The sequence below is a fragment of the Odocoileus virginianus genome, chromosome 3, assembly GCF_023699985.2.
Source record: "Odocoileus virginianus isolate 20LAN1187 ecotype Illinois chromosome 3, Ovbor_1.2, whole genome shotgun sequence".
Classification (NCBI taxonomy): domain Eukaryota; kingdom Metazoa; phylum Chordata; class Mammalia; order Artiodactyla; family Cervidae; genus Odocoileus; species Odocoileus virginianus.
Genome location: NC_069676.1, coordinates 18,784,592 through 18,810,358, shown reverse-complemented (window position 1 = coordinate 18,810,358; position 25,767 = coordinate 18,784,592). Strand labels below are relative to the sequence as shown.

The 25,767-nt window shown below is 56.4% G+C and overlaps 2 protein-coding genes across 3 annotated transcripts in view; one reads left to right on the top strand and one right to left on the bottom strand.

Moving 5' to 3' along the window:
• Nucleotides 1–155: 155 nt before the first annotated feature.
• On the top strand, nt 156–2,270 carry GADD45B (growth arrest and DNA damage inducible beta). The gene is made up of 4 exons (XM_020895282.2): nt 156–416; nt 523–624; nt 1,029–1,251; nt 1,519–2,270. The coding sequence occupies exons 1-4, from the start codon at nt 373–375 to the stop codon at nt 1,630–1,632; spliced, it is 483 nt and encodes a 160-aa protein (XP_020750941.1). The 5' UTR covers nt 156–372; the 3' UTR covers nt 1,633–2,270.
• A 19,388-nt stretch (nt 2,271–21,658) lies between these two features.
• The window catches only part of GNG7 (G protein subunit gamma 7), a 137,196-nt gene continuing 133,087 nt past the window's right edge, over nt 21,659–25,767 (bottom strand). For both annotated transcript variants that reach the window (XM_020895395.2, XM_020895396.2), the window contains one exon: nt 21,659–25,017. In XM_020895395.2, the coding sequence (XP_020751054.1) occupies nt 24,892–25,017 (126 nt within the window). In that variant the 3' untranslated portion in view covers nt 21,659–24,891. The remainder of the gene's footprint in view (nt 25,018–25,767) is intronic.

Sequence of the window (25,767 nt, the reverse complement as noted above, 5' to 3'; positions counted from 1 at the left end):
GCCCCCTCCCCGCCGCTGGCCAACCGCAGCGCGAATTTCTCTCGCCTTTGTGTTTTGTCCAATCAGAGGGGCGAACGGGTCACTGGGGCCACGCCCCGCAAACTTCTTTGTCTATAAAACACGGTGCCTGTCGCCGCAAACTCAGATCGCTGACGCCGAGGACTCGGATCTTTTGTGGTTGCTACTTGGATTATTCTTGCTGAGACACTTGCAATTTTTTCCGCCTTTTTGGGGTGGGTTTCGCTGCTTTCCGAAGGTCTTGACGAACGCTTGGTCTCCTTGGGAAGGCTTTGGCTCTCCAGCCTTGGATATTGCATTTTCTTCCTTGAACCTGTCGTGAGGCTGTTTTCCACTGTGGATTATAACTGCAACATGACACTGGAAGAGCTCGTGGCGTGCGACAACGCGGCGCAGAAGTAAGTAGCGGCGCCCCCGCCGCCTAAGGTCGGCCGGGCTGGGCCGGGAGGGGACGGGGCGCCCCGTGCCTGGCCTGGTGCTGACCTCCGCTCTCCTTGGCCCCAGGATGCAGACGGTGAGCGCCGCGGTGGAGGAGTTGCTGGTGGCCGCGCAGCGCCAGGACCGCCTCACCGTGGGGGTGTACGAGTCGGCCAAGCTGATGAATGTGTGAGTCAGACTCTGTCTCCCGGCTGGGCGCGGGTGGGGACCCCCTCCGCTCTGCAATCTCCCTGCTGCACCCTTCTCTTGCATGGGTCTGGGACACCCCCAAATGTCCCCATTGTGGGTTGGGGACCTTTCTGCTTTTTTTTTTTTTTTTTTGAGGCGTGGAGGCTGCAGTATGCTGGGGCTACATCACTTGCAAACAGTCGCCTGTTTGTGTCCCTGACCTACCCCCCACCCCCGCCCGGCCTTTGAACCGAGCATCTTCTCCCCCACCCCACCATCTGCTTGCAGACGCCATCCCCTGCACACCTGCAGTTGCTCTCTGCTTTTGCAAACTCCCGGCCGCACGGGAAGGGGGGCCCTTCCGAGTCCCCAGCTGATCCACCCATCCCCCTCTGTCCCCTTAGGGATCCCGACAGCGTGGTCCTGTGCCTCCTGGCCATCGACGAGGAGGAGGAGGACGACATCGCCCTGCAGATCCACTTCACGCTCATTCAGTCCTTCTGCTGCGACAACGACATCGACATCGTGCGGGTGTCGGGGATGCAGCGCCTGGCACAGCTGCTGGGCGAGCCGGCCGAGACCCAGGGCACCACCGAGGCCCGGGACCTGCACTGTCTCCTGGTCACGGTGAGCAAACTGGGCCTCCGCCCCGCCCCACCCCCACCCGGCACCTGGGCCCGTGTTTGTCAACAAAGTGGAGCTGGCCGGTGTGCACCAGCTCAGCGCTCAGCCACGCTTGGCATGTCCCGTGGGCAACCCGCTGGCCTCCAGGCCTCTTCACCCAGCGAGTTATTTTGAGCCAGCCTGTTTTCCCCATGGGAGCCCTGGGAGAGGGAAACTCCCCACCCACTCCTGGGGGCTCCTGCTGAACCCCCTCTTCTCGCCCTCCCACAGAACCCTCACACAGACACCTGGAAAAGCCACGGCCTGGTGGAGGTGGCCAGTTACTGCGAAGAAAGTAGAGGGAACAACCAGTGGGTCCCCTACATCTCCCTCCAGGAGCGCTGAGACCCCGCCGGGCATCGGAAACTGTTGCTGCCGAAAACAAAACCACATAAATATTTGACCCCCCTCCCTCCCAGAACAAACCCCCCCAACAACCCAACCCGTGAGACCATCGGGGGCAGGATCGCTGGAGACTGAAGACAGGAGAGGGAGTGCGCGGCCGCCCCAGGGCGGGGAGCCTGGAGCTGGGGGGCCAGCGGCGGCCACTGTGTGAGGAGAAGACAGGACCCGGGCCAGCAGGAGAGGGGACCCGGGAGCTCAGGCCTGGTGACAGAGCAGATGCAGGAGCCGGGGAGCTGCTTGCAGCCCCCACTGAGGAGGGCCTGGGCTCCACACTTCGGGGGTGGGGTGGGACTGACTGCAGCCCCCACCCTTCTTGAGATCCGAGCTGACATCTGCAAAAAACGGGCCTTGGTTGGCCGAGGGTCGGCAGCCCGGCCAGGACAATACTTTGGGACTTGGGAGCAGGGGTTCATGTTGCTCTGTACCCATGAACTCCCAGCTTGCAAACTCAATATATTGACAATCTATTTTGTTACTTGCACTTGTTACTTGAACCACTGAAAGACAGAGGGGAAGCTAAGAGATACATATATTTTTACTTCTACTATGATGGCCTTGTAATAAATTTTTCAAGCTTCTGGGTTCTTGTGTATTTGCAGTCCAACCTCTGTGAGGGACCAGCTCCCCCCACCCCCGCCCCGCACTCCAGCAGTGTGCCCCTGCACCCCCTCCTGCAGGCTCACCAGGAAGTGTTACTTAAGTCCGAGTTAGCCGCTCCAGGCTCCTTGCAAAAACAGTGCCTCTTCTCTCTGCAGCCGGCGCCACCCAAGTCCAACAAATCTTTGCCTCTTTTTTTTTCTTCTCCCCTCCTCCTGCCCCGTAGCAATTAAAAGACCGGTTTATTACGAAACCTGGCCGCCGTGCGGCTGCTGTTACTGGCGGTGTTGGAGCCAACCCCAGGTTCTGGGCACATGAAGACGCACCCCTGGGGGGCTGGCTGCAGCCCCTGCCTGTTCAGCTGCCACCGCAGCCCAGCTCCAGAGAGGTCACGGGGCCACCTGTGACCACACAACAAGGTGGGCCTGGAGCTCAGAGCTGCCCCTGGGCTCGGGCCTAGCGAGGAGAACTTTGGGGATCCCCCAGAGGGCACCCCCCCACTCAAGCCTGCTCCTTCCTAGGATAGACCTTTCACGCCACTGAAGAAAAAAAAAATTTTCATTCCTCAAACTAAAATCAACAAGCAGAAAAATACCCCAGGAAGTCGTGCTCCCGGTCCAGCTGGGCTTGGCACCCGGCTACGTTTTGCCTCTAAATCGAAACTGTGAGGCCTGGCCGGCCACCTCCTGGTTCTCCCAAAGTCTCAAGCGGGTGACCCTCGGCTGCGGGCGGGGGAGGGGGGCGGTTAGGAGCGCAGCCTGGCTCGAACTCCAGCTTCAGTCTGTCCGCCCGGAGCCTGCGGAGTGGGCTCGAGACACCTGTGCAACACGCCCTCTCCTCAGCCCGGCACCTCGGGCCTGGGAACCAGGTGGGGGTGGGGGGGCGACCCGACCCGGGGACCAGCCCAGGCCGCGACCTTTCCACGGAGCCCCACGTGGGCGCGTGAGGAAAACCCCGACGGTCCCGGGGGAGTCACGGGGCTGGGGGGGAGCCCCGCCGAGGGAGGATGGGGGAGTGAAAGAGCAAGGGGGAAGTCCCGGAGGGGAGTGGGTGGGAGCGGGGCGGGGATCCCTCCTGGAGGGGCGATCTGGGGGGTGGAGGAGTCGCAGAAGCAGCCCCGAGAGAGTAAGGACACCCTCGCCCAGCACAGGGGAGGGGGCGGAATCCCAGGAGGAGGTGGGGGAGGGGAGGTGCTTAGAGGAGATACCCGGCTCGCGAGGAGGGGGAGCAAGAGGCGTGTGGTGGTAGCCTACGGGAGAGGAGGGTGTCCATTGGGTCTAAGGGGGGTTGAAAAGAATCCCTGTAGGGGGTTGGGGGAGGGGAGGTTCTATAAGTGGAGAGACCGGAGCCCTGGGGGGTGGAGATGGGAGTTTGAAGAGAAAGGGGTGTGGGCCGAGGGGGAACCCTGAGCGGGAGGGGGAGAAGCGCCGAGGAATCCCTATAGTGGGTGGGCGCGTGAAGTGAGAGAGAAGACTTGAGCGGGTGGAGGAAGAGCCAACAGTCGGACGGGAGAAGGGAGGGGGTTCCTACTGGAGTTGGGAGGTGAGGGGACGGATGGCGTGATGGAGGTGGCCTGTGAGGGGGTGGGGGATGGGGAGAAGGGTCCCTGAGATAGGGCCCATAGAGGGGAGAGGGAGCAGAGGCCGAGGCCTCAGTGTGGGGCGCGGGGTGCGGCGGGATGCGGAAGGACTAAGGTGTGTGTGTGGGGGGGGTCATTGTCCCAGAGCTGAACTGGAGATCCCCCAGTCGGGTCAGCTTGTGGGAAAGCTCCCGCTGGCTCCGCCCGTGGGTGTGGACCGCTCTGTCATCGTCCTGACCTTGGCCACACATAAGGGTCGTATGACCTCTGACCCTCTCCTCCCTGCGTCTCCTGTGCAGTTGGGGCACGATCCCAGGCCCCTGGGCTCCAAGGAGACACAGGGCATGGGTGGGACCTCAGCTGTGTGACCCTGAGCTGGTACCTTAACTTCTCTGTGCCTTTAAAGTTTCCCTTTCTGAAAAGGGGGAATAATAATGCTACCTGCCTGTCTCATAAATTGCTGAGGTTAAACGAAATATATATTCCTCAGATTAGCTTCCCTGACACAGAATGTATTAAGAGGATTGCCCATTATTTCTAGGAGGGCTGTTATCAGCACTGTTATTGTGTCCCCTGCATTTCCAGAATCGTCTCCTTTAATCCTCGCACGGCCATCCTGTGAATTAGCAGAGCCGAGACTAGGGTGAGGCGACCGGCACACATTTTCCGTGCAAAATTTAAGGCAGCAAGCGCCCAAAAACTCAGTCGACAAGATGAAGAATATTTTCAAGCAATGTATTTTTAACTCGGATGCAAACATAAAAGAGAGAGAGAGAGAGAGGAAATCTCCTGGGGACCAAAACCTGTAAATCATGAAAGGATTAGCTGATTTGTCCCTCTGCTTCTCCGCGGGCAGTGCTCCTGACCCGGTTTGATTTAAACTTCGGATATTTGGCTCTTTGCAGGCGAAGAGCCGAAGGCTCGTAGGGGGCGTGGCTTTTCACATGCGCGTGACTTATTAGGGGCGAGGTTTCCTAGGAGAGGCGAACCGAGGCTTTGAACTCGGCTGCCACTGCGCGAACATGGGAACGTTCAAGGTCATGGCTCTTACGTTCTCACACTAGTTCTCCCATTATTCTTATTACTACTATCGCTGCTGCTGTCGTTAAAAAAAAGCACTGAGTCTTCCTGACGGAACCCGGAACCCAACGGCTGTTTCGAGGAGTTAACAGCAGCTCGTTGATTCAGTCTTCTCTGCAAGCAAACACCCTTAAACTTGACCACTGTCCACTGAGGACGATGCTGTTGTTCCATCTTCCAGGAGAGAAGCCTGAGGCCCAGCGTGCAGGAGCCCGGGCTTGGCCAGGAGTCTTAAAAACCCAGGGATACAGGGATCAGGCGTGTGGCACCCCAATACACTCCTGCCCCCACCAGATTTCAGGGTGGAGGGGCCACAGGTCACCAAGGCTTGGCCACTGCTGAGGGCTGGGTACCAGGAGCCAGAGGGTACAGACCAGCACTCTTTCCCAGCTGACTGGGGTGCACGGTCCTCTCAGGGTACCTACCCTCGCACACACATTAGCTGTCACCCCCATCCTCCTCTAGACCTGACAATCACGAATCCACTCTTTTATCTCTGTGGATTTCCTTGTTCTGGACGTTTCGTGGAAATGGAATCACACGTTCTATGGCCTTCTGTGTCTTACTTTTCTCCCCTACATGGTATCTGGGGGCTCATCCGTTTTGCAGGATGTGTCCCTGCCAAAGCTTGAACTTGTATTGCCCGCCCTGTGTCCCTGGGACCCCAGCAGCACTAGCACCTCCCTGAAGCCCAGAATCTGTGGAGGTGTCCCACCCCACCCCTGGCATGTGTCAGTGCACACCCACCCTAGGTCCAGTGACTGCTTGCACACCTGGTCCTCTAACCTCTGCCCAGAACCCTTTGTCCTTCCCTTTCCGCAAGCTAACACCCACACAGCCTCACCTCACCTGCCTCCTCCTCAGGGAAGCCCTCCAGGCAGACGGGACCCCTGAAAGCCTGTCTCCTGGCTCCATCTGCTTCCCCTACCTCACCCCTATCTTGGAGGGTTTGGAATGACACTTCATCATGCCACCCCCTATGCCTTAACTGTCTTCTGGGTTAGGCTGCAGATTCAGTTGGGCTGCATGTGTGTGTTAGTCACTTAGTCATGTCCGACACTGTGATCCCACGGACTGTAGCCCACCAGGCTCCTCTGTCCGTGAAATTCTCCAGGCAAGAATACTGGAGTGGGTTGCCATTTCCTCCTCCAGGGGATCTTCCCCACCCAGGGGTCAAACCTGGGTCTCCTGCATTGTGGGCAGATTCTTTACCGTCTGTGTTTTTCCACCTCTCTCCTCCCTCCACCCCCACTAGGCCCCTCATGGCCAAGCCCCTCGTGGGACCCTCAGTGCTCCTGGCATGAAGATTCAAGGCCAGATCAGGACTCATGAATAACCAGAGACTGACCCATTGGTCATCTGGGTGACCTGGGACAAACTGTTTTGTCCCTAAAGAACACACACACTGACCTGCCAAGGGCTGGGGCCCGGCCAGACACAGTGACACCACCTCGTCAGCGAAGCTGGAACGCTGTGGAGGCCACACCCTTGGGAAAATTGCCTCTCCTCTTTGGGCTCAGTTTCCTTATCTGTACAATGGGCACATGAATAGCAGTGCCCGGCATCGTGAGCATTAAATGAGTGAAAATATGCAAGGCATTTAGAGCAGCCGGGAGAGACTTCCAGGAGAGCTGGTTGGTATGTGACTATATATCTGATTTTTTCTACCTGAACTGGGCCTCTGCCTCTCAGTGTCCCTGTGAGTCGAGATCCCTCTCTGAAACTTCGTTGGATCCGTGTCACTACATGGGGTCCCTGAAGTTCACTTGTGCAAGTGGCCAGGCCTTGCTGTCTTGCAGTCCTAAAAGTGTGTAGAGGGGGGGCTCCAGGTAGACAAGTTCACCATCACCCACAGCCTTGCAGATGGGTACCCAGGGACCCACGGTGATCGCCTGCTGAGACCCAGAGTGACATACAGCCTGAGCGATACCCCCACCCCTAGGATGCCCAGGGATTAGCACGTGCATGCAAACACATACACACATAGAGCAACTCCATCTGAAGAAGGCGGGGGTCAGTCTGCAGTCCCTCCCTATTCTTTCCTGCTTCCTTGTTCTTCCTCGTTCCCACCCATCCCCTGCTCCCGGGTGCCAGGTTCCCAAGCCCCGCGGCTGCTCTGGGATGGAGTGGGGTGAGGGGCGTCGCGGAGGAGCCTATGACCTTCTTGCACACGTGTGCGCGCCTGCCCCAGGCGTGAGCGCGCAATTGCCTGCGTGCAGGCGCGGGATGGCGTTTGTATCAACGCGTACACAGCAGGCGCACCATAAGTGCCTTTGGGTCCGCTGCCAGGGCAGAGGATGGGCAGAGTTCAGGCCCGAGGGGGAAGGGCAATCGCAGAGCTCGGGATTCGAATCTCATTTTGGCGGTTAACCAGCTACCGGTGTGCGCAAGCTTGACTCAGTTTCCCCCTCCGCAAAAGGGAAAGTCTAACCACCCTCCCACGTGGCGAGGCGAAGCTGATAATACACCAGAGCGCTGGGCCGGGAGAACGCTTATTACCCCTTCCATTCACCCCGCCCTCCCGCCAGACACTGGGCGGGGGGCGCTGACCCAGGCCCCAGACGCCCCTCCCTTCCCAGCAGGCAGGAGTCCCGGCTTCCTCGATCCTTAAATTGGATAATTGGAGACAGAGGCGGGTGTGTGTGAGACAGAAATCCCCGAGTGGGCGAAATGCAGAAACCTGTCCCCCGAGTTTCCCCACGTCCCGACCCTCACCCGCGCCCCGCGGGTGCGTCCTGGGCGCGCAGCCTCAGCGCCCGCCACCGACCCCCTCCTGTGCCCCGCGGTGCCAGCCTCCCTGTGGTGCCCGCCAGGCGCGGTGTCTGCGGCTGCCCCGGCGTAGAGGGGGGGTGTCCAGGCCGGCGGCGGCCCCAGCGGCGTCTCCCCCCTCAGGCCCTGGCGGCGGGCGGCCGGGCCGAGGGCGGGGCGTCTGCACAGACCCTCCTTTTGTGAGCGGCGCCTTCCCCGGGCGGCCTGGCGCGCAGGGCCCGGGCACCGCGCCAGCCCCGGAATAGCCTCCCTGCCCCGCCGGCCGCCCCACGCCCCGCCGGAGCCGCCTGACCTGCCGGGCCAGGCGCGGGGGTGGGGAGCCGGCCGCGGAGGCGCGGGGCTGCGCGCGTGAGGCCTTTGGTGTGGAGCTCCTCTCGGCTACAGACGCCCACGGGGATCAGCCCCGGTCCGATCTGCGTGCAGGGCCTTCTGTGGGCAGCCCCCTCTCCTCCCTGCAAATGCTACTGTGGGCGGCCCTCCTTCTGAGCGCAAGGCTTACTGCGCGCGGGCACCCACCTGCCTGCAAACACCTGCGAGAGGACCGCCCTCCCTGCGTGAGTCGCCCACGGTGTGCAGACACTGACGTTAAACAGCACTGTATGTGGCACCTGAGTGCGTGGCACTGACAGGCTCACCAATGCCTATCAGCAGGCACTGAGACAACTGTGCCCTCCAACACCCTGTGCAGGCCCCAGGAGCAGATGGAAACCCTCTGGTCGCATACCTTCACAGGCAATCACCACGTGAGGGCCCCAAGACTGCAAACTCTTCCCCAGGTCAAACGTTCTCTGTACAGACCTCCGACCCCAGGCGGATTTGGGGTGGGGGGCACCCCCTGAGAGCTGGGACCCTCTGCAAGGGGCCCCTGTGCGTGCCTCAGTTTCCCCTCCTGAGTCTCTGCTGGTTCTGGCTGTGAGGGGCTCCGAAGGAGGGAGAGGAAGCTGGCTGCACACTCCCCACTCCACCTGTGGGTCTGGGCAGTGGACACAGGCCGGCAAGGCTGGGGGCCGGGCCTCTCCCCATCAGCTTCCTGGAAGCCCAGGGGGCAGGTGCAAAGGCAGGCAGGCTCCGCAGGCAGCTCGCCAGCGGGTGGCTTCCCTGAAACTGGGCACAGCAGCTGGGAGAGGTTTCCGGGCCCGCCCGGCCCCACCTGGCCCCGGGCACTCTCGGCAGATGGGTGGGGCCAGCGGGCAGTGCCAAGGAAGAGCCTGGCTTGGCCTGCACATGCCTGCACGGGAGCCACTGGGGACGCTCAAGTACGCGCGCGCACACACACACACACCCCTGTTGGGCCTGTATGTGTGAACCCTGCAGCCCATGGGCCAACATGCGTGCTGTGCACACACACAGGCTTGCATTCACTTGTGGGTTGTATGCTAACCACACGACACAGGCGATGGCCCCCGGGTCTGTGTTCGGCCTTAGCTCCTGTGTGTCTCCAGCATCAGTTGTGTGGCTCCGGCTAAGTATTTGTGGAGTGAGCCATGGTAGGTGGAAACATCATTATGCAATGATGTACCAAGTGCTGGGCACTTGTACCTCCGGGAACAACAGAAAGATCCCTGGACTGACAGTCTAGGCATATATGCAGGGTGTGAACAAGCTCACACCTGTGCACACTTGGGGGTACCGTGCACATGGATCAGGAAAGACCTGAGGCCACCTTAATTCATTCACCTGCAGAAACCAGAGTTAGGTATGCACCCACTGGCCTTGCGGAGTAATACTTTCCTGGGCACACAATTTCCCCTCTTCTCTGACTGAAATCTGCTTGTGTTCATCCTCCAGCCTGCTCCGGACCTGCCCTCCCTAGGCCCCTGGGAGTCCACACCTGGGTTTGGAGGGGCTCTTCTGGGCATGATGAACCCTGCCCCTGACCTTATGAACATCTATTACCAGGTGGCACTGCGGCCTGGATTTCCACCCTTTGAAATTCTTCTCAGTCTTAGGTTATGTCTGTAGAAGCCTCCAGAAAAACACAGTCAGAGTTGGCAGGGTCAGAGCTGTGCAGAGTTGGAGGGGCTTGGAGAGGTGGCTCCTGGATCCCCCCAGAAACCATCCTTCCATTTTTCAGCTTGGCAAACTGAGGCCCAGAGGGGAAGGGGAACTGTGAGAAGAGGATGCGGCCGGGCCCCTCTTGCCCCTCTTTCAGCCCAAACAGTAGGTTCCCACGGCCAGCAGCCAGGGTGGGGACAGGAAGGTGGGGACCACGCCGGGGGAGGCGGGAGGAAGCCTGGGGGGAGATGACCTGTCTGCGTCCTGGAGACAGAGTGAGGCTAGCAGCCCAGAAACGCCCACCTCGGCAGACAGACACACACACACATGGTGACAGAGACCCAATCTGGGACACACAGACATGCGTCCCCTTCCTGTCTTGGTTCAGAGGCTTCCTCCCCAGCCTCCAGATGGGGCTCCTGGGGTTCCTGCCCTGCCAGTGTGTGTGTGTGCGCGTGCGCGCGTGTGTGACATGCATGTGTATGTTTTTGTGTGTATGTGTACATGTGGTTTTTTGTGTATAATTGTGTATGTGGGCACTTGTGTAGCTGTGTGTGCATGTTTTTGTGGGCGCCCATGTGTGCATTTGTATGAACACACGTGTGCATGCATGTGTGTGTGTGGATGTGTTCTGTGCATGTTTCTATGCCCATGTATATTTTGGGGGGCCACATCTTGCGGCTTACGAAATCTCTGTTCCCCAACACCAGGGATCGAACCCGTGCCCCCTGCAGTGCTCAGCATCCTAACCACTGGACCACCAGGGAAGTCCCTATGCATATGCATTTTTGTATGTATGTCCACAACGTGCTTTCATGCTCAGGTGTTTGTGTGTTGTGTATGTGCTCACAGATGTGTGTGTGTGTGTTGGAGAGGGAGGCTCCAGTGCTTCATATTTGGGGACCTAGGGTTTGAGGCTGCTTGCACACGCACAGACACATGCACAGACACAAGCAGCAACAACAAGGGCAAGGATAGTAACAGCTGGAGTCTACTATTGCTTTGCTAAGTAATGAACACTTTTCTAAACACCTTTCTTTCAGGTCTTCCCTGGTGGTCCAGTGGTTAGGACTCTGACTTCCAATGCAGGATGCTGCAAGGGCCAAAACACATAAAACAGAAGCAATATTGTAACAAGTTCAATAAAGACTTTAAAAATGGCCCATTTCAAAAAAATACCTTCAAAAAAATCTTTTTTTTGAAGGCAAGTGTATAGAAGTCTAATTTGTAAACAGTAAGTTTATACTTTTTAGGTGTGTGATTTGGTGAGTGTGGACAAAAGGATACAGTTGTATAACCCTTACATAATCAAGGCTGAGAGCAGGCCACTATTCCAGACTTCCTTTCCTGAGCTTTGGTTGTCCACCCCTCCCCTACAACCAGCCCCTGCCACCACCCATCTCCCCTGTCCCTAGGCTTCAGCCTTTTTCAGGAAGTCACATACACAGGATCACACAGTATCCAGCCTTCTGAGTCTGGCCCTTGAACTTAGCACAGGGCAGCTGAGATCCATCACGTTGCTGCCTGTGTAAGCAGTTTGTCCCCTTAAAAAAAAAAAGATTACCATTCAGATGCCATGAAATTCACCCCTTTGAAGGGTATAATTCAGTGGCTTTTAGTGGATTCAGACTTGTGCAACCATCATCTCTAATTCCAAAATATTTTTATTACCCCTTAGAACCAGCTGGGTCCCACAAGCAGGCACTCCCCAGGCCTCCCCGCCACCCCTGAAAACCAGGAACCCACTCTTTGTGTCTGTGGATCGGCTTGTTCTGGACATTTCCTATCAATAGGATCGCATCCTGTGTGGCCTTCTGTGTCTGCTTCTCTTACTGAGGGTCAATATTTCAGTTTGTTTTATTGCTGGCTAGTATTTTATGTATGGCCTGACCTGTTTACCTGTTCACTTGGGACAGATAACTGGGGTTGTTTACAGTTTCTGGTGATAAAGAATAAAGCTGCTAGTGGGGTCTGGGTGTGGACCCAAGTAATCATTTCTCTTGAGTATACCCAGGAGTGGAGTCACTGGGCCCCCTCCCGTGGGTAAACACCTCACATTTATTAATTTATTCCCCATAATATAGGAGGTGAGAACTATTACTGATCCATCTCATACATAAGGGGAGTGAACGCTTCCACAGATTTCTCACACATGCACTCGCGCGAGCGCACACACACACCCCTGCAGGCTGGGATCTTGCCTCCAACACCCACTGGAGACCCGCCAGGTCCCACGCACATGTCCAGGGCTCCCCATGGCGCATACTGCACACAGCGCGGTTGTCACGCCCTACACCCCCAGAACAGACGCCGGTGGGGCCTGCAGACCCAGACGTGCTGCAGACACACTGCGATTTGTTCATCTTTCCAGCCAACCCGTCTAGTCCTGACAGTAATTAGCTCCCAGACTGGCGCGGAGACGGTGAACAGGCTCAGAGTCATCGCGGCGGCCCCACGCCCACAGGCCACCGGCACTCGGCAGTGTGTGTGCGTCCAGGCTGGGCCCCTACCTCCCCACCCCAGGTAACACAGGCCCTGGTGGGTATGAGATGGATTATATTATGTATGAGATGGATCCCAGGCGAGGGATTCCCACCCACTCCCTAGAGCTAGCCGGGTTCCCGCACGCAGGCCTATGGTGCCTTCCACACGAGATCATACCCGTGAACTTGTGCACGCCCGCACCCCGCAAGCGCGTGTCCCTGCGGGCGCCAGGGGCACTCCGCCCTTCGGGAGGCTGCACGCGCGCTCCCCGGACCCGCGTTGGCAGTGGGTGGGGGTGGTGGAATGGGAGGGGCCCAGCAGGATCACGCCGCGCCCCGCCCCGCCCCGCCGCCCGGGCCGGAAGACCTGAGGCGGCAGCGGGCGCTGGCGTCACGGGTTTCCATTGGGGCCTCCGCGCGGGGGCCGGGATTCCCTGGCGCAGAAACGCCTGTGACGGCGGCGCCGGCCTGCGTCGGCCGCGCGGGGAGGCTGGACCCGACTGGGATGACATCAGCGCCAGCGTTTGTGGAGCCGGCCTGGGCGGGGAGGGGGAACCGGAGAAATGAAAGTGACACGTGCGCTGTGCCTGGTACCTGCCCGGCCGCGGGCTGAGCGCTGGGCTCCCGACCGGCCCTGAGCGCGACCAAGGTCCCCACTTCACGGATGCGGAAACTGGGGGGATAGGCCGTGGCTTAGTCCGGAGTGAGGGGCCGGGGCTGGAAGACCTCTTTGCCAGCGCCTTCTGGGGTCCGGACCCCTCAACTGCTTGTCTCCCTCTCTTTCCCGCAGCAAGCGGGCTCAGAGAGGCCTGGGTTATCCTGGCGCCACCCAACAAGTCTGGCAGTCAAGCCAGATCTGTCCACGCTGTTGGTCTCTCCCAGTCCTGGCCCCTGCGGTGGCCAGAGGCGGTGCCCGCGTCTGAGCCCGGGCGCCCCGGCTGGCCGGCGGGGTGTGCCCACCGGCTGGCTGCCTCTGTGTTGAGCACAGGACGAATGGACTCTAAAAATAGCCTGGGAGGAGGCGAGGGCTATTTTTAGCCTACGTGGCTCGGGCCCTCCCAGTTCCCGGGTCAGCAGCCCTCGGGCCAGGGCAGTGAGAAGGGGGAGGGGACTCCAGTTTCCAGGGTCCCTACGGCTCCTGGGCATCCCGACCCCGCTAAGTCCCTGGATCGCCCACCAGGGAAGCCCCTTCTGCGTACAGCCAGTCCTATTTATACCGGCTGGGAAGAAACTGGACCTGCGGCGGGGGGCGGCGGGGAGGGGCTGCCCGAGGCCACCTTTCTTGAAGTCCCACCCCCTTCTCGAGCTGCCCTGGCCTTTTGTTAGGCGAGGAGGCTGCTTTCTATTTTGGGAAGGTGTTGGAATAAATTCCCTGGCTAAAAATAGCCGGTTTGGGGATTCCTCCACCCAGGCTAGCCGCCCCGCCTCTCCTCCTCCTCTTCCTCCTCCTGGCTGACCCAAGGCTCGCCTGGATTTTAAAGGGCAGACGGGGACACACAGCCCGCAGGAATATGTGTGTGTGTGTGTGTGTGTGTGGGAGGGGGTCCTCCCCTGGGGCAAACCTGGATTGGAGAGGACCCTCCTTCCACCCCACCCCCACCCCGTTTCCTGGTTGTGGGGGAGGGGCCTGTCAAGGGCGTTCCCACGTTCCAGGTGAGCCAGACGTTCCGGGCTCTCGGAATCTATGACATCCCACATCTGAATTCCATCTCCAGGACAGGGTGGGGTTCCCCACACTCACCTTTCACCTCCTCTCAGGGTTGTGACTCGTCTGCTTTGCTGAGACTAGGTCTTGATCTCCACACTCTGGCAGGGGGACTTTCATGTCCCCTAGAGGAATATCTGCTTGGGGAGCATACACCGAGGTACAGAGGACCCAGGGCAGGAGTGGGACCCATCTAAGGCTCCTTCCCTGACGGTTTTACTCTCTCCAGCTTAACCGCTGGGCAACCTTGGAGTACTGACTCCACCTCTCTGTGCCTCAGTTGCCTCCTTCAGGAAAACAGGGTAATAACCACAATAGAGTTATTGTAAAAATGTGAGTGAAGAGATGAAAGAGCGTAGAACAGTCCTGGCAGGTGATGGAGCGGGTGGTCCCAGAAAGGATACGGTGATGGATGGCTGGAGCCAACAGGAACATTTTGGGTTCTGGCTGGCTCATAGTCTTTGAGGGTCTCAGGAGTGACCCTGTGCTACAGGTCAGGAAACTGAGGCCCTGGGATCATTTCACGGGCGAAGGGTCTCATGACTGGTGACACATGGGAGGCCAGCGCGGTGTCCTGACGCTCTGGGCTCTGACCTAGGTCTTATTCCAAAGCTGCCTTTTGCATTCCTTCATCCGTTCCTTCTCTCACTCAGCAAATCCTTGTTGGGCATTGTAGGAGTTTCCTATTGCTACTGTAATGTCAACACAAACAACACAGATTTATTCTCTTAAAGTCCTGGAGGTCAGGAGTGGGAAGTCCCTCTTACTGGACTAAAGTCAAGGTTTCCGCAAAGCCAGCCACGTGTCTTCTGGAGGCTCTCAGGCAGAATCCATTTTCTTGCCTTTTCCAGCTTCTAGAAAGTGTCCCATCCCTCCATTCATGGCCCTGAATCACATGCTCTTTCTATTTCTTTGGGCATCATATCACCTTCTCTGAGTCGCCTGCCTCTCTCTCACTTTCTCTCATAAGGACCTCGTGATGACTTGGGATCCTCCAGGGAATCCAGGATCATTCCCATCTCAGATAATCTTTAATCCCATCAGCAAAATTTGGAAAATAGTCTGGCAATAGAATGGGACATCTTTGCAGAGAGGGGGCTTATTCAGCCTATTACAGTTACCTGTCTTTGGCCAGACCCTGCTGGGTGCTGGACAACGAGACACAAAAGCTGGCAGGTGCTTGCGCTTGTGGATCACCAGGATCCATGGCAACATCCATCAGGTGGTCACAATGATGAACACATAATTATAAATAGGCTTGCCAGATAAAATACAAGACACCTGGTTAAATTTGGCATTATGGATAAGCAACATTTTTTTTCATATAATACTGTTATATTTAATATAGTACTTGGGACATACAGGTAAAATAATTTTTTTAAAAGTATATATGTATTTCTCATTTAATATCTGAGTCATAAAAACATAACTGTATAGTCCTCTCATGGGTGATTAAACCACAAGTTATAACTTGGCAGGGAAGGGTCTTAAGGGTAACAAATAATCCAATACGTGTGTTAGAATAACAGTGACCTGGGTGTGGAGCAAGAGACTAGGTACATACGCAAGTTTCGCACCCAGGAGCTCACTTACTGGTTTTCCAGAGGTTTCTTACAGCACTGCCCAGCCTCGGGGTGGGCGGGCCCTGTGCTGAAGCTCCGCCCCTTGAGCCCGTACAGGCGTGTCCTCTCTGAGAGGCTTGGCCAATCAGAAGGCGAGTCTTAACAAGGGTCTGAGGATGCGCGTGCCCCCTAACTCTAGTGCCTTCTGCGCAGCCTCGAAGGGGTGGGGCCTGGAGGTAGGCGGGGTTTCGCTCTGGCTTCCCGCGAAATTGGCTCTGGCAGGCACCGCGGGGACAATTTTGGAGGGGAGCAAGGGCTGGTCGAGCTTGGGGCGATGGACGCCCGCAACGGCCCCTCCCAGGCCTCAGGCCGGAGGGCTCGGCCCCTCAGGCCCAGGAAACAAAGCGCCCCTTCTGAGAAGAGGCCGGGTCCTCTTATGCGGCTGCCCATCTTCGGAGAAATGGGCAGGAAATGGAGCGGAAGTGGCGGCGGGCCAAGGGGGCCTAGGTGCTGGGATGGAAGGAGGAGCTGCCTAAACTCACCCTCCCTGACCTTCGCCCTCGATCACAGCGGCCATGACAGCGGGCGATGTCCTATGTTTATTTTTTACTTTTCCTGTAGTGCTGGGTGATACTTGCAGGCCTCTTGCGTCTGTCTGAAAGAGGGGAGTCTGGCAGGGGAGATAAGGCCCAGGAACAGAGAAGTGCCCCCGAGACTTAAAAGAGACAGTGATCACTTAGTTGATACCGACCTGGGTCCTGGGACTCTTTGGTCAATAGAAATTGATAAGAGGCCAGAGGAGGAATTCAGGCAAGGCTTTATTGAGACTTGTGCGGCAGCCCCAGGCAGGGAGAATAAGTAACAGTTCCTTTGCAGGATCCGTGAGGGGTGAACTGGTCCCTCAAATGGGGTGAAGGTAGGGGTGGATGCAGGAGGTGTGACTTAGGTGGCCTGCCCACTCCCTTGGTGGTGCTGTGTGCGGGGATCCTGAACAAGACCCCCTTTTCTCTAGCACCTCAGAAGTGGCAGTTGGGTTTTGGCCTTTTTGTACCTTTTTGTTCCTAATTTGCCCAGCTGCACATGTGTGCAGTTAATTTTTAGTCCGTTATAGTTTCTCTGTCTTCTGTTGCTATAGGAGACAGGTTTCCAGGATCAAATCACAGATCCCTGCCTATCTTGTTTTACCCACAAGCCAGTGGAATGTCAAGGGCATTACAGCATCCTAAACTGTCAGCCAGATGTTCTACATGTTGGATGCTTACTATGTACTTTACACCTATTAAATATCTTCATAACAACCTCCATGCTACTAATTATCCTTGTTTTTCAGGCAGGGAAATAGAGACTCAGAGAATTGAGCTGCAGAAGTCCCGCAGCTAACCTGGTGGTGGAACCTGTCCCGCTTGTTTGTTTTTCATCTCAGGGCACTGCCTCTGGTTGGGCTGCTCTCCGAGGCTGTGCAGACCCATTGCCCAGCTGTGCCCTTGTCCCCACCCTCCCGAACAGTCACAACTGTTACAGGAAGATACTGGGTTCCAGGCTTTTGGGCCCTCCGGATCTGAGGTTCCTTCTGAAATCAGAGAACCTCCAGGAGCCCACAGAGGGAATGTCTCAAAGTGTGCTGGCCAGGAAGGAGACCAGACATGAAGGGCACTTCCTCTCTGCTCCAAAGGTGGCCAGGATGAGGTTGGCAGAGGATCAAGGGAAACAGGAATGTTGGGTGAAGGGGGGCTTCCACTACTTCCTCCCAGTGGAAGGATGATGTTGGGAGAGCAGTTCTTGACCCAAGGTTCAAGCTTTGTCTTTCTTTCACCCCTAAGTCTTGCACCAGATGGGGGGACTGCAATTCTGACCCCAGGTTGCAATTCTGACCCCAGACAGTGTGCCCAGACTATCCTGTGAAACTTTGAGCCTCTGGTCTGAGAATTCCTCATCTCTGGGGCAGCTGCATGTGGCTTTGAGCTTCCTTTGAGCACAGGGACCTGAGTGTTTGCCAGACTCATCTAGATTCTCCTGATAATATGGGGAGTGGGTTGGGGGCGGTGAATGCAGAGTTTTCCCCTAATGTTCTGTTGAGTGGAAACTCCCCCTTCTGCTTATAGCTGACCTCCTACTTAGGACTGGAGGCTCTTGAAGAGGGTGTGTCACACGCACTTGTGCTCAACCTGTGGTTATACGTTTTCTTTATAATAGGAGATGAGTTAACAGGCATCACTGAGACTGGCTATGGAAGCCGAATGTATAAGAAAGATGGGACCCTAAACACCTGCTGGTTGGCCCAGCCTCCACACTACCACTTCGCTTAGGTGTGAGACGCAGACTGTGTTCTGACCACGGGGAAGATGCCTTTGTCCGCCGTGGGTTTGGAATTCTTCCCAGAGTGATAAATTTTAGTGAGAAAGAGCCCTACGTTCCTAGAGCTGGCTCTCCAGTGAGGCCTTGCATCATTCTTTCCACTGTAAACTGTGCGACTGGCTTCTCCTGATCAGTCACACGTGTACCGCAGAAAGGGCTGGGCCTGACGTGGCCACCCAGGGGCATCACCCTCGTCCTGGAGGTTTTGCTGCTGCCTCCAAAGGCCCCGTCATGTGGGATGCTGGTCCCTCATCTCTTGGGCGCTCTCGGGGGAGACTGCATCCTGAGCCACCTCATTGGCTGCCTGGGCTCTAGCACAGACCACTCAGCAGGGCTGGGAACCGGCGAGGGGCCGGGCTTCGGAGGCGGGACCACCCCCGGGGGAGGGGCTTGAGGCTGGCCGCGAGTCAAAGGCGGAAGTGCAGATAAACAGGATTCGAGTCATCGCTTAGATAAGCACTTTTGCTTCTGCACCACAACCTCCTGGAAAGCTTGCTTACCCTTTCCTGAGCACAAAAACAAACTTTCTAATCATAAGTAGCATGCGTGCGACGTGAAGTCTGGCTGGTAGGACTTGTTATCTTTCTCTCATTGATGTCATCCAGTTTCCGAAAGTCTCTCTTAAGTAGAGGCTACTGGTTCACGTGTAGAAGAATGTTGGATATGAAAACTCAAGAGGGATGGGGCTGTGGGGCAGGTGGGCATGGAGATGTGCTGCCCGCAGCCCTTCAAGGAGGGAGGGACGCGTTACCCTGGCTCCTGGAGTGTTGTCAGTGGATACCCTTCAGCTGTCAGCTCCTTTAGGAGATGCAGAGAGCTGCCCGGCCCCAGGTCCCTGCCTCCTGGATGGAGCTAGAGAGGCCTGCCTTTGGGTTCAACAGGGGAGTTTCTGCAAGACTGTGCCAGCTCCAGGGCTCCTCTGGGGTAGCCTGAAGCCCCCTCCTTCCTCCTCCACATGTGGTGACCCCAGAAGTCCTTTCTGATAAGCACTGTGAACACAAGGCAGACTGTTCCCATGAGAGCCCACCCGCCCCTGTAACACAGGGACCACTGTGCATGCGTGTGCGTGTGTGTGTGTGTGTGTGTGTGTGTGAACTTGACATTATGGAAATGGTGAGAACAGACACAGAAAACAGACTTGTGGCCAAGGGGGAGGCGGTGGAGGGGAGGGGCAGATGGGAGTTTGGGGTTAGCAGAGGCAAACTATTATATATAGGATGGATAAGCAGCAAGGTCTTACTGGATAGTGCAGAGAACTGTATTCAATAGCCTGTGATAAACCATAATGGAAAAGAATATTAAAAAAGAACATACATGTCTGTGTGTCTGTGTGTGTATAGGTGGAGCTAGTGATGAAGAACCCACCTGCCAATGCAGGAGACAGAAGATCCCCTAGAGAAGGGCATGGCAACCCACTCGAGTAGTCTTGACCTGGAGAACCCCATGGACAGAGGAGCCTAGTGGGCTACAGTCCATGGGGTCACACAGAGTCAGACACGACTGAAGCAACTTAGCACGCACATAACTGAATCACTTTGCTGCATGGCAGAATTAACACCTTGTAAGTCAGCTACAACAGAAGTTTTTAAAAACCTTGTACAGCTCAGGGAAACTTAGTGTACTGTGGTCACCCGAATGGGAGGGAAATCCAAAAACGGGGATATGTATGTGTATAGCTGATTCACTGTGCTGTATAGTAGAAACTAACACAGCATTGCAAGGCAACTATACTCCAACACAAATTAATTTTTAAAATAATTTAAAAATAATTAAAAATAATTTTAAAAATTAACTTTAAAAAATTTACTTATTTTCTTACTTGACAAAAAAAAAAGAAATGTTGAAAGAATAGTAGCGCTTGTCTTCCAGAACTATCACAGGATCTTGACAGACCCTAAGGTTCTTTTTAATATTTTGAGCTACTGTTATCAATGTTAAGTTTCATCTCAGTTGTGGCTTGTTCCTCTTATCATCATGAAGAAACCCTGAAGGTCTCACTTGATGTTTTTGGTCTTGCTCTCAGCTCTGAAAAACTAAGCGCCCGTGGTTAGAGTGACTTGCCCAAGCTCCCCAGGAGGCCGAGCAGGTTCCACTTGTTGAGGTTTTCAATGTGTTGAAAGGACAAAGAGGAAGAAATGTAAAAACAAGATGAAGAAATTGTATAAGAGAAAAAATGTAGAGAAAATGGAATACATGATTCAAGAAGTGATGAGAGGATTTATAGATACTGCAGACATAGGAATTCATTGAGCTATGGTCGGGTGACTGGCCCCAGATTTAAGATTGAGTGATCTGATCTTCTTTAAATATTTATTTATTTGGCTGCACTGGGTCTTAGTTGTAGAACATGGGATCTTTTAGCTGCAGCTTGTGAACCCTTAGTTGCAGCATGTGGGATCTAGTTCCCTGACCAGGGATGGAACCCAGGCCCCCTGAACTGGGAGCTCAGAGTCTTAACCACTGGACCAGCAGGGAAGTCCCAGATCTGGTCTTTCAGTCCTGTCAGTTGATGCCTCTCGTATCCAGTTTCTTTTGGCTAGAGCATCAGGGTCTCAAGAGGCTCTAAAGCCAGTTAGAGAGGTGGATATAGGGTCTGGCACCTTAATGTGTGCTCTCGCCTCCATATTCATGTCCCATTCTGCAATGCTCAGCGTTCTGTGTTGATAAATCAAAAGAACAAATAAGTATGATGTGTTTGAATGAACCTTGTGTTACAGACTTGGCTATGGAGACTGCCATGACGATGTGATGGTTCTATCCCTGAACATCTGAGTTAAAGATGAGCCCTGGTGGTCCAGAGGTTAAGACTCTGAACTTTGGGGCTTCCCTGGTTAAGCATCCACCTTGCAGTGTAAGGGACACCAGTTCGATCCTTGGTCTGGGAAGATCCTACATGCCGAAGAGCAACTAAGCCCGTGTGGTACAACTGCTGAGCCTGTGCTCCAGAGCCCACGAGCTGAAACTAGGGAGCCCAAATGCTGCGACTACTGAAGCCGGCACGCCTAGAGCCTGCGCTCTGCAGGAAGAGTAGCCACTGCAATGAGAAGCCCACACACTGCAACGACGAGCAGCCCCCACTCGCCACAACTAGGGAAAGCCCACATGCAGCAATAAGCAAAGACTCTGCACTTCCACTGCAGGGGACACTGGTTCGATCCCTGGTCAGGGAACTGAGGTCCTGCATGTCATGCAGCCAAAAAATAAGTAAAGTAAATTTAAGTAAGCATCTTTAGGGAAAAAAACAAGATTTAACTCTTTGTGATGTGCTGTGAGGTGAGGCCAAGAGCCCCTCCTCTTCTTCCTGGGAGTCTGGGTGATGGAGAGCAAGAAGGGGTGAGATTAAGATTTTCCCGGGCTCTAAGTTCTCAGAGGAGCATGGTGCTTTCCCACGACCCTCAAACCTTGGGACCCACGGCTCACACGTGCCAGAACCTCAGATAGCTTCCCTCTGAATTCTCTAACTGGCTTCCCTGGTGGCTCAGTGGTAAGCAATCCACCTGCCAAATGCAGGAGGTGCGGGTTCGACTCCTGAGTTGGGAAGATCCCCTGGAGAAGGGACTGTCTACCCACTCCAGTGAAATTCCATGGACAGAGGAACCTGGTGGGTTACAGCCCATGGGGTCACAAAAGAGTCAGACACGATTTAGTGACTAAACAACACAGTACATTCTCTAACCAGAGATCAGAAACTGAAGGTGACTCGTCTGCCTCTTGGTGTGGGGGGAGTTGGGGTGGCAGGGCAGCCGTCACCACTGTCACCACTGCGGAAGCCGAGCCCACACACCCCTCCCGGTCCCCATGAGCAGTAGCCAGGGAGCCAAGGAAGGGCTGGAGGCGGGAGGAAAGGAGCAGTGAGCCTTTTTATTGTGGATTAATACACTTGGTAGTAACAATTCCACACGATATTAAAACACTGCAGGAAAGAGGGTGTGGCACACCTGGAATTTTCTTTTTTTTTTTTAAATCAGAAATAAAAACCACTGGACATCCACGTACAGATGGGGTAGAACCCGCTAGAACCACAGATTGCTTCTGAGAACCTGGTGACCAGTCTTTACAACATTTGGCAATAGTCTCTGGGGACAGGGACGGGGACGGGGGCGGGTGGGGGGGAAGTGGGCAGGGTATCGATGTATGGCTTCTTTTCAGGGGACCCAGCCGCAGGCTCTTGAAGGACAGGCGACCTGTGGTGGCCTCCCCATGGCCCCGAAACTGCCCCTGATCACTCAGGCTCGGGGCAGAGGTCTAGTGACTGTTTCCTGCCTGTCTGGAGGCTGGAGCTGCATGAGCTGCCTGGAGGCCCAGTGAGTACCAGACAGGGCGGCCAAGACATCAGAGGAAGAAAAAGCACCTTCTGCATTCCCGTGGGGTGGAGGTCACAACTGAGTCACTTCGTTCTGGGCCTGGGGGACGCCTTTGGGGAGGAAGGAGCAGGGGCACGGAATGGGGGCTGGGCCAGGCCCAGGGAAGCACTGCAGGCTGCAGAGGGGAGACTCAGCCATTGCCCAGCACTGCCTTTTGTGGGTGCGTGTGTCCCTAATTCCCTCGGGATGTGGCTGAGAGGCACTGGCCTTGTGGGGCACTTACAGTCTCCAAGACACCCTGAAAACTGTGTTTTCCTGCCGACGGGCATGCCAGAAATGCACAAGCAGAGCAGTGTCCTGTGTGCCCAGATGCTCCAGGCCTACCCGAGGGACTGTGATGTTGAAGAGGAAAAATAAAAAAGGAAAAAAGCATTTTTTCCTCTGCTGGAAGGAAGCCCACAGCAGGGTTCCTACTGCCTGCCACCTCCCTAGGCTCTGAGGCTGTGGGTGGGTACCTGGTAGGCAGCTGGGCGGGTGTGGCCATGGGGCGGGGGCACAGTGGTCCCCATGCTCTCTGGGTCTCAGTTTACCCAGACCACTGAATCCCAGGGGTCTCAACGAGGGGGCAGGGTGGGAGCTCTAGCCCAGATCTGATTTTGCTTCAGGGTTTGAGGGGGTGGGTGGCCATCAGCTGGCTGAGCCTGGAGCCAGCGATGGGGCTGCTGAACTCAGGTTCCCCCCACCCCCTCTGCCAGGGGTCCTGAGCTTTGCTTTCTGCTGGCTTCTCCAGGGTCACTTGGCAGGGACACATGGTGGTGCTGGGCTTGGCACAACTGGCAGGGCAGGGGCCGGAGAGAGGGGCAGGTCTGGGTCCCGCTGCTCCCAATGAGATCAGGACCACTTGTCCTCTTTGGGGCCCGGCGGTGGGAGCCTGGGTCAGTGGGGGCTCAGGAAGAAGGCTGGGCATGTGCAGACCGAGCTCTGGCTCAAGGGATTAAGGCTTCTGTCCCAGAGCGAAGGGTGACGGGTCAGCAGATGGCTCGTGGGCTGCCCTTGCTGCCCCTCTGCCCCTCAGGCTGAGCCCCACTGTGCCCTGGCTGCCCCCACCCCCACCCCTGGGGTGTGCCCAGGGTTTCTGGAATAGGCTTTGTTCCATCCTGCTGTTCTGCCAGGGGTGGGCAGGTGGGGCCTCCCCACCCGGGGCTGCAGTGTAGGGGTCAGGGGCTCGGGGGCTTTTCCCAGTCCAATTGCAGGTGCGGGGGAGCCAGGCTCCCTGAGGCCCCAGGTGCTCCCGGACCAGCCGGAGAGAGCTGGGTGCTGGGGGAGGGGAGCGCGGCCCTGGGTCTGCACTCATGGGGTGTTGGGCATCCCACCAGCCTGTGCAGCCAGGCGAGGTCTGAGCCTAGGAGCACAACAGGAGCAGAGGCTCTGGGTCCTGCCAGCCCACGTGCCTTGGGCTGGCTGCCCAGGACCCTCGCGCTCAGCCTGGGAGCCTGACAACCCTGGCCGTAGAAGCAGGCAGCCTCTGGAGCTCAGGCTGTGGGGTCCTGGTGGCTGCAGGTGGCCCCAGCAGGTGAGGAGGGCAGGTGTGCATTCGGCCAGTCCTCCAGCCTCCTACTCCTTGAACCGTCCATACCACAGCATAGGAAACAACCATTGTAAAAAGCCCCTGCCCCGTCCATCACTGGCCACGCCAGGACACTTTACAAACACTCTGGGTGGTCGGGTGTGAGGGGGAGTGGAGCGCGGCGAGCGCCTCTCCATGTCTGGGCAGAGGCTCCCATCTCCGTGGCTTCTGCAGCGACTTCCAGACAATCCCACACCTTTTCAAACCCAGAAGCACCAGGCGCCCCGGGCAGGTCTCCCCAGGTGGCATTTCTGTTGGAAAAATGGCCATGGAGATGCAGAAAGCAGAACAAAACAAAACATGGAGAAGCTAAACAGGGCCGTTGCCTCTTAGCTGCCCACGCCAAAGTCTCCTGCTTAAAACTAAAGAAAACACAGCTGGACGTCTCAGTGGCCCGGGCCACAAGCTGAAAGTCCCTTTCTAGGGTGGGCGGGAGCCGCAGCGTGGCTGGAGGGTGACGCTGGCCAGAGGAAAGCCACACAGCCGGGTGGCCCTGGGGGACAGTGTTTCATGGGCAGAGCTGCCCTCCGGGCCCCTACAATCCACGTGTGCACTGTTATATGACCCAGCTTCGCCTCAGATTCAGCCGATGACGCCTGATCTTAGTGGTATGGAATTACAAGGTTTTAAATGAAAAGGAGAAAAATTTCCGCTAAAGGGTGCATAATGTCCCTCCCCCCAACTCCCACCCAATGTTACTCCGCTAAACAGCCTCCCACCTCCCCAGAAAAGCATCGCATCTCCACTTGGCAGAAGTCTTCCCAAATGGCCAAGGGTGTGAGACTTGCCACCTGCCTGGGCCACCCACGCCAGCGGCGGATTCACCCACCTCCTTCCCTTCCCCTCTCCGGCCCAGTTCTGCCCCAACCACGATTCAAATGGCAGTTCAGTTTTCAGAAATTGTCACCACGTCACTGGGACATGTCAGCTATTCCCCATCGGAAGTGGTGGTGAAGCCCGACCCCTGACGGGGCTGCGATACTGGGTCTGGTAATCCATTTGAACCCAGACGCTAAATTTTACTCCACCTGGGCAGTGGTGACTGTTTGCATTTCTTTCGGAATTAAGAGTTTTCCTTGATTTGACGCCCTGGCCGGGGGAAGGGGAGCGGGGTGGAGGAGTTGAGCGAGCGAGACAACCAAGCTATAGGATAATACAAGGCTTCTTGTCCTTAAAGGGGTTCTCGGAGGCGGGGACTCCCACCAGCAGGGGGTCGTTCCGGGCGTGCTGCTCACAGTAGCTCATGAGTTCGGAGGAGGCTTTGGAGACCTGGGTGTGGGCACAGGAGGAGAGAGGAAAGATGAGAAAGGGCTGAGGATCCATGTCTCCAGAAGCCAAAAGACAGAGACAACCCTAGTGCCTGTCACCTGAAGACACACACCGTGTCCCACCCACAGGGGAGCACCACTCAGCCACAGAAAGGAGAGAAGCCCCGACACTTGGTACCACGAGGACGGACCCTGAGGACACAATGCTCAGTGAGAGGAGCAGACACAGAGGGACACACACGGTGTGACTCCACTGATGGGAAACGTCCAGAACAGGCCGATCCACAGACACAGAGAGTGGGTTCCTGGTTGTCAGGGGCTGGGGTGCTAGAGGGGACGGTGACTGTTAACGGAGAGGGGGGCTTCTTTTTGGGGGTGATGGAATGTTCTGGAATTAGATGGTGGTGATGGTTACACAGCACTGTCAACACACAAAATATCATTAGTGGTCAATTTTATGTGTGTTCTACTGGAATTTTAAGATTAAAGAAGCAGCCGCAGGACTGAGCCCCCTCCAGCAGAGCTTGTGTGGAGTCTGAAGGGAAGGTCAGGGGAGGGTTGGGTCTAAGTCTCCATGTCCGTCCAAGAAAGGACCTGATGGGGGAGAGCCCAGCTGGCAGGTGGACCAGCATGGGGGACAGGCCCTTCAGTGGTTGATTCCTGTGCTGTCTGACCAGTGGGGTTGCTGTGACCATGGTGAGGAAGCTGACACTTAGGACCCTCTGCATCAGGGTCCCCAGAAGAGGAGGGA

Excerpts from the sequence above, each read along its gene's own strand:
- GADD45B (XM_020895282.2), top strand. The coding sequence starts at position 373 with ATGACACTGGAAGAGCTCGTGGCGTGCGACAACGCGGCGCAGAA. Across the intron at positions 417-522 it reads TGCGACAACGCGGCGCAGAA|GATGCAGACGGTGAGCGCCG; the intron begins GTAAGTAGCGGC and ends CCTTGGCCCCAG. Across the intron at positions 625-1,028 it reads TCGGCCAAGCTGATGAATGT|GGATCCCGACAGCGTGGTCC; the intron begins GTGAGTCAGACT and ends CTGTCCCCTTAG.